At 42.8% G+C, this 12,548-nt stretch overlaps 1 protein-coding gene across 1 annotated transcript in view; it reads right to left on the bottom strand.

The window, feature by feature from the left end:
- Positions 1 to 12,548, bottom strand: part of CACNA1G (calcium voltage-gated channel subunit alpha1 G) — a 129,418-nt gene that overhangs the window by 1,412 nt on the left and 115,458 nt on the right. The window contains exons 35-37 of the mRNA XM_050714371.1: positions 12,270 to 12,410; positions 5,846 to 6,035; positions 3,174 to 3,343 (exon numbers count right to left, since the gene is read on the bottom strand). Of these exons, the coding sequence (XP_050570328.1) occupies positions 3,174 to 3,343; positions 5,846 to 6,035; positions 12,270 to 12,410 (501 nt within the window). The remainder of the gene's footprint in view (positions 1 to 3,173; positions 3,344 to 5,845; positions 6,036 to 12,269; positions 12,411 to 12,548) is intronic.

The raw sequence follows: 12,548 nt of genomic DNA, 5'->3' as shown, positions 1-12,548 counted from the left end.
GCTCTGCACCATCTTACAGCAGGGGAGCTTGAAATGCCGGAGATGCAGAAGCTAGATGGGACCATCTGTAATTACTTCCACCTATTCTGATGCTTGGGTCCAGGCTTTTTAAGGCACATTTTGCCTTGGCTGTTTTGAGCCCTATGCAGCATCAGTGCCTGCTGGCAAAAAAATGCCTATGGCATGGTTTGAAGGCTGTGTCTTTCCAATGCATTGTATCCCTTGCCAAAAAGGTTTATAAATCAGCCACATTAACTGGCCCTTAAAGGCAGTGTCTCAGTTTGAGAAGACTCTTAAATGATCTTAAAGATTAAAAACTTCATAAAGAAATTTGGAGGAGATGCATACAGCTGGTCTCAGTCCTTCAGAGAAGTGTAAGGAGATGAAATTCCTCATACTAAGGAATGCTTTTGTGATGAATCGCCCCCAAAATGATCTTAGCATTTTTATAAAAATTGTCCCACAAGGATCTTTTGAGCCAAATGATCTCTATTCAGGCAAAGCTCTCATCAGCTGCAGTATGCACATGTGTGCATGCACGAACACCAGAGACTATTGTTACATCTGCACATTGGGCTCCCTTTGTCGTCTGTGAGAACTGAGAGAATATTTAATATGGCAAATGATTTTGTCCAACACTAGCTAATCCTTTCTAGCTAAAATTTTACAGTGTCAGACTGGTAACGAACCACACTCAAGAGTGGAGCTAATTCTGGCCTCCTTGATGGCATTTGCTTTAGGGAGTGTTTGGGGAGCAGAAATCATGTTCATATCTTGAGAAGAGACACAGACCACGAAAAAAAAAAAAAGTAGAACACAGCAGCAAAAAGTAATTATTGTCATTACTTTTGCTTGTGCACCAACCTGTGTTGCATGCAAAAACAGCGTTAGTCAAGACCAATTCTTTCTTTCCCTATGATACAGGCATCTTTGGTAGTTGTTAGAAGTGACTGCTGGTATAAAAGTTCTACTGGTTTCTTTCAAAACAAAAGGACCCTCTGCCATCCCACTGGTGTGTACACCTCTAGTAGCCACAACTTGGTGTGGGCTACACTGTGGACACACAGTCCTGGAACCAGAAAATCAATGCGGTCTTAGTTTCAGGTAGAATTCCCCTGGAGAAAAGCATCTGCACAACGCACTGCCAAGGAGCACATTCCTCAGTGGGGAGCTTGGCTTTACACCTTCTCTCAAAGTATCCGATTCACTCATCTTCATCTGCGAGTGCATCGCTAATTGCCAAACTTTCCAGAGTCTAAACAGCATGTTACTGTGGGGACTGTGTCCGCTCTACAGCACTCTGAAGGGAAAGGGGAGGTTAAACACACGGGTGTCAATGGTGGAGGAAAGTGCACGGACCAGGTATGTGGTGGACAAGATTTATCTATGCACAAATTTAGGATAGAGAGGGGAAAGGGGGGAAGGGAAAGGAAAGAAAGAAAAAAGAAAAGAAAGCAAATCAGAATTACATGCAATATATGTAACAGTAAGGAAAAATGGGTACTGCAAATCAAAATGCTTTGCTAGCCTGGGCTATATTGATGTGCCAGTAGCACATCAGTGGTATCAGTGGTGGCAATAAAAGGAGCCAAGCAGAGAGCACTTGAGCAAGCAGAACTGCCAGGGGTGTAAAGGAGATTTTGCCTCTTCAGAGACTCAGTTTCACAGTGTCTGGCCATCTAAATTACAATCAACTCTAGCAGCAATCATACCCTGTTGCCAGGAACAACTAACTCCCGCTAATGGCGCTGGGAGCTGCTTGCTACTGAGGAGCAAGCCCAAGTCTAACACCTCGCTAGCTTTCCAAGGGATGCGACTGGCCTGCAGACCATACCCGCTCACCATCCCAAAGCCTTTCTTCTTCCTGAAAGGTCACTCCAAGAGCATGCTTATGTCACCGCATGAGCAGAGAGAGGAGGGAGGGGAATAAATTAATTTAAATGTATGAAAGGTTTTAGAAAGAGAAGCCTTCAGAAATGCGAACAAAATTAGGTTGAGGAAGATGGCTAACATGGTAATTTATTCTAGATAGATCAGTTCAAAAAGATGGGTCTGTTATTCATTAGAAAGCAAGAGAGAGTGGTTATGAACTGGAATCATGACATCAATTAGTTTCCCCATTAGCAGTGATTGGGGTAGCTGGCCATCCCTCTGCAAATGAATACATGCTAGGAATTTCTTATGTCAATTTAGTATTACAGACTAATGTAATTGTTAACCTTGGTACTTCACATTCATTTTTAGAGCTTAATGAATCAACTGTCTAATTTGTCAATGTTGATTAAAAGATGAAAGAAAGGGGAATATTTTCATGCAGGAAAGAAATTGTTTTTGAAAAAATAAAACCAATCTACTCTGTGTATATAAAATCAGACACAAACTAGTGAAGAAAGCAGAGTTTGGGAATCAGATATGCCTCTGGTCCTGATCCAACAGCACAATGAAATATGTTTAAAAATGTGAGAGTGAAGCACAAGTTCAAGTATGCTACTAAAAAGGATAAATTTAAACTTATGTTTCCAATCAACCAGACTGGAATCTTTGATTAGATCTCTTAGATCTTTGGTTGAATCGGGGCTTAAATCAATGCCAGGCAAAATAACAGAGGTAAAACCAGTTACAAAATAAAATATGTTCTGTTTTGCATATACTAAAGCTTTTCAAAAGCACATAGGAGATTTAAAAGGATCTTAATTTTCAATTCTTGCTGTAAAAACAATATGCTTTCCATGACGGTTTTGCATACAACGAGATATCCAGCTGTCTTTTAAGATTTTTCCCCTTTCAAGAAATGAGAGGAGTCAGAGGAAGGGTGGCCTGGGTTGGAGTCTGCAGTCACTGTGTCCTTTCAAGCACTGAGAAAATCACAGCAGTTAAGAATTAGTTCCTTAACCCCAATGAGCCCCTGGGGAGCATTTGGCTGCATTTATGAAGAGACCTGAAAAAATAAAGCGCTAACATCATGGAGAACATTTAGGCACATTGCCAAAGGAGATGATACGCATCACGCACATTCTTTGGAGACCCCTGGATGGCTTTCAGATCAAAATCCATCAACCTTTTTGTTATTTCTGTAGGACAATTACACTTCTCCAGAGGTTTCTCTGTGAATCCCTCCTTGAATTTAAAATATGGGTAACCTGAAAGCATGGCAATATAAAACCTCAGCTTACCTGTCTACGGAGTAGCCTCTCAGCAGAAGGAGAGTGCACTGGCTGGGAAACCTGGGATTTGCTCTCCCAGACCAAGTGGTCGTGAGCTCTTATGTGGTGAAAATGGTCTTTTGGAATTTGCAGGAGAGAGCTGGTGTCTGCTGGCTGCGACTGCACTGATGCCTTTGAACCTTGCAAGAGGAAGAAGAGAAAGGAATGTGACATGTTCTTCTGGTGATCGCTCCCCTGTCTCAGTGACCTTTCAGAGAAAACTGCTCCTTTGCATTTTGGATCAGACAGGCACAGCAAGAACACTGAATTCAGCAAACAGCTCTCCATGACTGGAAAAAAAATGTCCACCTACTAATAAATTATTTCAAAATGGTCTATTATTTCATTTTTCTTGGCATTTTCCCCTGATCCAACTGGGACTAGCTCCTGTAAAGAACAGAAGATTATGAACTAGAAGTTCATCTGGACCAGCAATTTCTACATCCCTGCTTAAAGGCCAATAACTTTGCAGGCAACCACTCATCTCAGCACTGTGGGGATCTGCTTTTGAAAGATTCTGGAAAAGGATATCCCCATACCTGAGTGTAAGCAGAGGTCGACTGCTGAGATCTCATTCCCAGCATGCACACTGGGAATCAAGTGGAAGAGAACCGCACCTGGCAGCTTTCAAGGCTAGCTTTACAAAGTATCCCAGGAGAAGGAAATGTATGCTCTCCAGCCTCTTTCTGACCCTTTGTGGTTACTGGCTACTTCTTCTAAAAGGCTTGAAATGCTGCGTGCTCCCCCCACACGGGCTCAACATTTTTCAAAACAATTCATTTAACCTGGACCGCATCCCAGAGAATCTCATTTGTCCTGGAATCTTTCCCAGAACAACAGCCCCATTACGAAGGAGTATTCAAACAAATACCTCCTGCAAGTGCCAGTGTTTCTGACAACAAAACCTTTCTCAGCTTGAAATATTGTGGCTTAGTCGTGGTGATTTATTAGAGGTGCCTGGCACCTTTTCCTATCTTCACAGCACTTTACAATATTACAGACTGTAAACAGGTAGGGGTGACTTCCCCCACCCTGAAAAACAGTGACATTGCAGGTAGAACAGGACAATGATGAATACGCCAAGATTCAGGCACCTTACCCACCTCTGAGCACTTTGGCCCAGTTAAGATGGTTGGAATTTCACCAGCAGGAGAAAAACACAAAAGATTTAATTGCTCAGCATAGTTATGAATAAGACATCAGCTTTACCTTTCCAAAATACTTCTACATTTCAGCAGAACCATTTTTTTCCTGTGGATTCACAAGGGTGCAATGCCTGCCCCCACAAGCCAGGACTGTCAGACAGGGCTACACAGTTCTCCATGCTGGGAACTAGCTGCAAAGTGCAATCTTGAAAGGAAGGACTCAGAAATTACCCACTATTTATTCCTGATGTAGCTTTTTCAAGACAGGATGTGTGTGTCTGAATTAAGGGTCAGAAATACAGCACTGGAAACTCCCACTGTGGCAAACAGGATTTTTTTTTAAAAGGTCAGGGATTATAACTCCAAGGAATTCCTTGGCTGTTACAGAGACCCATAAATTCCAACTCCACCAAAGGTAATGGGAGTTCTGCTCTTAATTTTAGTGGGATTTGACCAGGATTTCAGCTGCACCTTTTACATTATGTGAAAACAGATTCTTCAAAGGACAGCTCTTGACCTTGAAAATTTCATACTGTGGAAGAGATTTCTCACAACTCCAGATTCATCTTCCTCCATTGCGTCCGCATTTTCTTTCTGCTGTTCAACAGTCACTATTCATCCAAGTTCTTATTACTATGCAAATTTCAACATCTTATTTCTAATCTGCTCAAATCTCCTACCATTCTGAACAGTGCTGAAATTATGTTCTGCTTAGAGGCTTTCAAATGACAATGCTTGTAAAAACTTCTCTGTCTTATCTGTGACAAATGTCTAAAATGATGGCCTACTAAGAGCACGTACAGAGGAATTAAAGACAGCTACATTCACTTACCAGCCAAAGGTAACCCCTAGGAGACAGTAAATGAAAATATAGTGATAAGCACTGGAGGCAGCTCAAAGTACAGGTACAGAGGTGCATATAGAGCCCTCGGTATCTGCAGCACACTGCATCTAAGAATATCTCTGAATTTAGCTCTAAGGCGTGTATCCCAACCACGCACACTGAGAAGGACAATCCTACACTCTCATTTTTCCATTCATCTCACACCGAGCTCTCTCTCAGTTCAGCATGTTTATGTTCATTTTACAGGCATTTAGAGACACCATTTTCCCTTCTTTCACAGATGTTCCCGTACAGCGCTTCCAAAACCTCTACAGTAGGTACTACTGCAAAAAAATAAAATGGGCACAAGGAAATATTGTTCTGCTGGGATTTTTTTTCCTGGACAACTATCCCAGGTAAGACAGATGAAGCTTGGGCCACGCTGACTGTGACCATGCCAGGGCACGATCAGCCAGGCCAACTACTCCCTGTGCCCCCGCCAAGCTCAGAGAGGAGCTATCCCTTCAGCCTGATCTTTGCAAGCTAAGGTGGGGCTTTACAAAGCCATTCCACATGTCTAGGCCCCCCAAGACCTTCTTAGGAACCGAAGGCAATTTGCTGCCTCCTACTGACTCGCTTGGACCCCCCAGCCCACGGCCGTCGCAGCTACGTACCTGACTGGGCCTTGTGGTGGGCCGGAGTCCTCTCGGCCAGGCCGGCGGTGCAGGGCCGGCAGCGTGGCGGCTGGAACATGTAGCTGTCGTTGGGCAGGGAGCGGGTGCGCCCCACCGACGGCTTCCTCACGCTCAGCAAGTCCTTGTCGGGGGACAGCATCAGCGTGTCGTCCTTGGAGCGGAGATCAGCCTACGGGGAGAGACGCAGTGAGGAAGGGAGAAGCCGCAGGGTCGGGAAGAGGAGAAGTGCCCAGAAACGCTAGCGACAGCCATTGCAACCAGTATGGCACGATGGGCATGCACATCATCAGTATGCACGGGTGGCACAAATGGATCTACCAGGAAGCTAAACCCCTCGTTTGTTATTGTCAAGAAACTGTCACACGGAATGGACCACAGAAACAGAGGAAGCAACACTGCAGTAATAAACCATGACTATTTCAGGGGTACGTAAAGAAGGCATCATGCCTCAAGGCCAGCGGTAGTCATGTGCTTTGCATAACTTTGATCCTCTGCAATAACGATAAAGCTTTCTCCATGTGCCCTCATCAGCAAGTCAAACTTTTGCAAAGTTTCCCTTTCTAATGACAACATCGACAACAAAAAACAACGGAAACCAAAAACTTACCAAAACTATTTTACAGAAAATGTCCTATTCTGGCTCCCAGCACAATTTTATTGGTTTTCTTCTCACCTTAGGAATAACTAAACCCATTTTATTGAAAGGGATAAACCTACTGATAAACCTGCTGCTTCAGGGTTAAAGCCATTCTCTAATTAGAAGGGATCTAATGCAAGCAAGGGTTATTGTATATGTGTTGACTGTGGGGTTTTTACAGCCAAGGCGTCTCTTGGAATGGGCAGCACCAGATGCAATATCAAATGAGGTAGATTCAGGTCTGATTTCATAAGGAAATATATCTCCATCCCAGAACTGTTCCTAGGTGTTCTTGTGTGTGACAGTGTTAGCAAAAATGGAAGTAAAGTCAACTTTCCTGTACATTTCTAACAAAAGAATTATCTCATCTTTAAAACATCTCTATTGAAAACCAGAGAAATCAGATGTGACATTGTCATTCGATACAGTATATTGCTGAGCATTTTCAGAAAACTTTAAACCTTATTTTCGGACAACTTTTTCATTCACTCAGTGCACTGCAGTTATTGCAGTTTTTCCAAAATCAACGTTCTGAGGCCGGTGGTTTTTTTGTTTGGTTGTGGTTTTTTGCTTGTTTAATTTTGTCCTCTAGTCATAAAAACAAAATTACGCTGTGGCATTTCATTTGCACAAAAACACATAATGAGATTGAACAGGATTTACAAAAAAGAAAAAAAAAAGGAAAAAAAAAGAAATGTTTTTAAAAAACAAAGACTACTTGAAAAATCAATGAAGGAAACAGGTCTGCACTGTCCTGCAGCGTTACTTTCACTCCTGGGGAATGTGCCAATTTGGATCTACCTGGGATCTACTCATGATCTAGTCCAGATACAAGAGCCTACAGTCTCTTGATCGAGCAAAACCTGTGTTGGTAAAGCTGAGACTTGGGTTGGGAAACCTCTGTGTTCCTCCCTCCCTGCCTTCCCCTTCAGAGCAGTATGTTTATATTATTTAGCCTTCATATTATTTAGCCTAAAGCAAAAAAGATGGCCTGAAAGCTGAGCGTTCAAATTCAAAACCATTTGGGTTTGAACTCGAGAATTTGGATTCAAGATCCTGTCCAAACCCAACCTTTAATGAGCCTCTAGGTTCATTGACAGGATCCAATACCACAGAGGACTTGTTTCCAGCTTCTGATCATCTTGGGGCAATCTCATGAGTGAAATTCATGAAAACCATTTAAAATGGCTGCAAAATGATCCTCTGAGTCCAGCTCGCAAGCAGAGCAGTGGGAGCACATGACTTTTTGGTTCACTGGCAGTTTTGAAAAACATGTTGTTTTGGCTTGACTGAAAATCAAATCTCAGTTTTCTGTGAACCAAAAAAAAAAATAAATCCCTAACCAAATCTATTTTGAGTCAAACAAAACATTCTGTCTGAGGTAGTTTTCAGCTAATTTTGTGTATAAGTGAAGTATAAAAATGCATTTAGAAAATATTTCAACAGAAGTTTGCACTTTTTCAGCAGTTTGGGGAGACATCTTGACCAAAACACTTTGTTGGTATTGACACACAAATTCACTTTTTTTTTTTTTTTACTTTTTTTTTTTTTTGGAAAAAAAACCTCTCTTGGCTATTTCCTTGAGACTTTACTATGCTGTCAAACTGGTTTGATTATAACCTGATTCAAAACTCAAATAGGTATCTCCTCTCTCCAGACTAGCTAATTTTGAAACAAAATGTCCCACACAAAATGTTCAATGCAGTTTACAAAATCTTTTGTACATGATGCCATGAAGCATGATGGGAAATATTGTCACGGTTTAAGAGGTGTTTCCCAAATAAGTATTAATTAGGATGAGCGATCGACTAGAATGGCAGAAAATTTATCAACAACACAAACATCCAAAGGCAAGTACATGAACAACAACAAAGAAAACAAGAATGATCCAAAAATGTTGGAAGAGGAGTTATGTCTGTTGTACAGCAGAAAAAAGCACTTGACTGCTACACAGCTAAAAATGTCTAATGTTTCAAAGAGGAGATGGTTAAGGCAGGGTTCAAAATACTGGTTACTTCATTCAGAAAGACACAAAATAATCCAGACTTTATTTTTTTTTTCTCCAGTGAGATGACTGCTAGTAAGAATTCACAAAAGCAGCAGCATCTCTGAGAGATCCCCATCTGATATTTGTAAAATAAACAGTCTGGCCCGAATCATGCAAAAAGCCTTGTGGTGCCTGCGTTCATAAAGACAAAAATCCGTTACACACCAAACAGTTGTGGATGACCCCTCTAGAGAGGACACATGAGTCATTAGCTCATGGGTGTCTCTTCCACGCAGCATCACTGATTTGTTTCAGATGGAGAGGAAATTTCAACCTTGATGCTTTCCAATGCCCTTTTTTTTCCTTTCTCTATTTATTTTACTTGTAGAAAACACATTGTTTTTACGTAAGACGCCAAAGGAAAAAAAAGAAATACTTATTACTCGCAGGGAGACAGCTTTGTGGACAGAGTGGTACCAGCCCAGGTCCTAATGGCATTAAGGACAATGTCCTGTTTGGGGGGAAGGTTGGTGCTATTTGGAAATGTGCTTGAACTAAGAATGCCATTAGGCAGGTGTAGGGAGGCAAAAGCAGTATTTCGAACCCTGTAAACATCAGACTATACAGTGACCAGTGTATGTACATTGCTTTCCAGAGCATTAAGTAAGTGTGTGTAAGTATCATCAGGAAAAGAGTCATCCGTCAGAGCTAAGGACCAGGACTTTTCAGAGAGAATATCTGACGTCAGAGACAGAGCCTCCATCTCAGCTAGAGGGATCTGAAGGGAGAGATGATTAAACATAAGAAACCAGGACACAAATCTTCAGAGAAAAAAAAAAAAAGTATCATAATCTAAACACTTCTAGACGCTAAAGCAATATCCCTGCAGTGGGAGCAGCTACATCATGCACATTGTTACCAGGGACAGAACATTAAAGAAACTGAATATAACAAAGAAATGACAAAAAGAGTGGGACGTTCATACTTAAATGCTTACCAGTGAATTGTGAGGGAGCTTAAAACCACGCACTAATGCTAGCATTATATTTTGTTGTTCTTCTGTCTAGGTGGAGCAGCAAAAGTAACATTGCTTTCCTACTGGAGATATTTATCCTCCCAGCTAGGACCAAGCACAAGAGGCTTCATTACCTTTTGTCTTCTCTGGAGCGATTCCTACCCAACACCTCTGCTGTTTTTGTGGCCTCCAAGGTAATCTGGTTAGATCCCCAAGGATTCCTCAACACCAAAGCCACCAAAGCCATTTTGAGGGCAGGGTATGGCACATGCCTTTCTCTGTGCTCCAGGACGGCATGGAGGCCTCTCCCCTCCCTGAGAGCCAGCTGGGACCATCATTAACTTCCTAACAACTCAACAGTGATAGTGAGATCATTAAGGCTTGATTGAAATTGGGAAGGTCAGTGAGTACCTTCCTGAGGACTTCTCTGGGCTTTGGCCTGCTGGTGAGCCTTCAGCACCTGGGGAAGCACCGAACCTGCCCTGCCAAAAGCACCGGCTGTGTCCCTCAGCCCCCAGCTGCCACCACCGCTCAGGCCCCCAGTAGCTTCAGCGTTCCCGCTGCACCAGCGCATCCCTGCTGAAGGCATTCAGGGAAAATCTTGATGAAGATCTCTCTGCAGACACAGAGCTCTTTCTCTAAGAAACACGAAATGTTTTGGAGAGAGAATCCCCAGCCTGAGTCTGTGTCTGCAGCTGCTGTGCTCATGGCAGCAGGCAAGCAGTGCTGGAGAGGACATTTCACCAGGTCACAGGCAGCCTGGACATGTCCCAAGTGCTTCCTTTTCATTCCCCATTTCTCCCTGTGCATTTTTCCCCCCTACCCTCTATGCCTGAAAAGTCTTTCAACTGCAACATTTCTTCAAGCAGAAACCACAGAGGCCCAGATCTGCTGCTGTTAAGTTGTCAAAGGATTCTGAGTTACCTCACTTGAAGAAACTATATCGGTGGGGTGAAATAAATCCAGTGATGAGTGAACCTTGAGAGTCTCAAAACCTTGGCTGCAAAAAGCAAGAGGGTCGGGCTCCTCTCACCTAACCTCGAGTTTGGTAACTAGTGTCCGCTGGCAAGGGATGAGAGATGCTCTGGGGGACCTCCTGGCTTCCCCCCGGGGCCCCCAGGCAGGCAGCACTGAGCAGGCTGCAAGCACGAGGATGGCAATCCCTAACGGGGATGCCGATGGCCCAGGGGGACACATCCAGCCTGCCGACTGGAGCTGGGCTGTGCTGAAGCATGGTGGGCACCGGCATCTCCTGCCCAGCAGAGCTGCTCCGCTGGGAGCTGCCATTCGTCAGGTTGCTTTCAGCAGGTCCCAGCGCTGCTCTGAATTCCTGACTTGCCCAAGAACATGACAAATGTTGTGAACGGAAAAGCCAAAATGTAAACAAAGCAGCCCTCCCTTCTGCCTCCCCTCTCCCAAAATTGAATTTGAGGTAGTCAAAACATTTTGCTGGAAACATTCAATTGATTTATGTTTTTTAATTGCAACCAAAAAAAAAGTCTAGCTTAAATTTGAAAAGAAAAGCCCACTACAAACTGAAATGCTATATTTTTTCATTACATAAAAATGTCAAAACAAAACCTTTTTTTTTTTTGCTGCAACAGCACTTTCTGGTGAAAAATGTTGTAGCAAAAAATTCCCAACCAGCTCTTGCTGCGATTCACACTGACCCTCAGCCTTCCCCAACAAACCTACTGTCTCTGTTCCTCTGGCAGCTCTCACAGGCAGCTGCTTCCTACAGCTTAATAGACTTCAATCTGGAGAGCAATAGGCAGCAATCAGAGGGAGACATGCTCTCCTGCTATATAAAGACCTGCAGTAGGATTTCATTTTACCTAAACTTGTTCCTTTCCTCTAATGAACCACTGAGTTGGATAATTTAGAGTGTCAGTGAGATCGTAAATAAGCACACTGATTTAACAAGAAAACTTCTGGCTATTTTTAGCCAGAAAGAAAAGACATGAAGAAATATGGAATTTGGTGAATTCCAACTGCAGGGGAAAAAAAAAGGTATGTTTGAATTATTATTATGGTTACTGCTGTGAGTTAGGGAAAATATTTGCTCTAAAGAATGACATGCTTGAAAAAGAAGGAATTTTATTCTAAGAAGTAAATGAAGTGATTTTAAATAAGCACTACAGCCCGTATTCAGGAAAGTACTGGAGCACGCCATTACTTAAGTACATCGTTAAGGGCTGCCTTGCCTTCAGAATTCAGTGTAGATCAGAGATGAGGATCTAGTTTACAATGACCCACTTGCAAGAAGCCTCTGTAGGAAAATCATTCAAAACTGGATTTTCATGTAGCGTAAGTAGGCACAAGATGCAGAGATCAACTTCTGATCCCTGCCACCTCAGGCTCCCCTCTGGGAACAACTCATGCTGTCCTCCAGGCTCCGCAGTTGTGTCCTGACACTGCCACGGAGCCCTGCGTGAGAGCAAGATGCCAGATACAAGAACCTCACTGGAGGATGACGATTGGATTTTGCACATTTTCCCTGCAGCACTCACGAACAGTAAATCCAATGAAAACCTTCTTACTGTGTTGAAGATGGAAACTCAAAGCCTGGACTTTTTCTCTTGCACTGATACACAACTTCATAAAATCAGATCTTACCCTGACTCTCAGAGAAAAATCCAAAATGATTATCCTTCAAAATTCCTGTGACTACATTACATAAAAGCAAAGAATTTTAACTCTCTATTACAGGTCTCAGTCAACTCAAGTTTGGATGGAGACTTTTCAGGAAATGAGGAATATTAACCTGGTTCTCAGAGTTGTAATATTCAGGAGCAGGGAGGGCATAATGATGGCACACAGAGCCTGACAGGTTGTCCATCAGCTTCAGCTCTCCTTCCAGAGATTCCTGGATCAGCAGTGATATGGTATCAAACAAGTGCCTTTCCTAGGAGGGGTGGTGTGTAGCATGCAGAAGGGTAGAGCAGGCCAAAGAAATAGAGAAAATTTGAGGGACGGGGACAGAGAGAAAAAAGTACAGTGTAAAAACAAAACAAAACAAAAACAAAAGAGGAAAAAATGAACA

The sequence above is a fragment of the Cygnus atratus genome, chromosome 18, assembly GCF_013377495.2.
Source record: "Cygnus atratus isolate AKBS03 ecotype Queensland, Australia chromosome 18, CAtr_DNAZoo_HiC_assembly, whole genome shotgun sequence".
In the NCBI taxonomy this organism is placed as follows: domain Eukaryota; kingdom Metazoa; phylum Chordata; class Aves; order Anseriformes; family Anatidae; genus Cygnus; species Cygnus atratus.
This window is presented reverse-complemented; position numbering and strand designations above follow the sequence as displayed.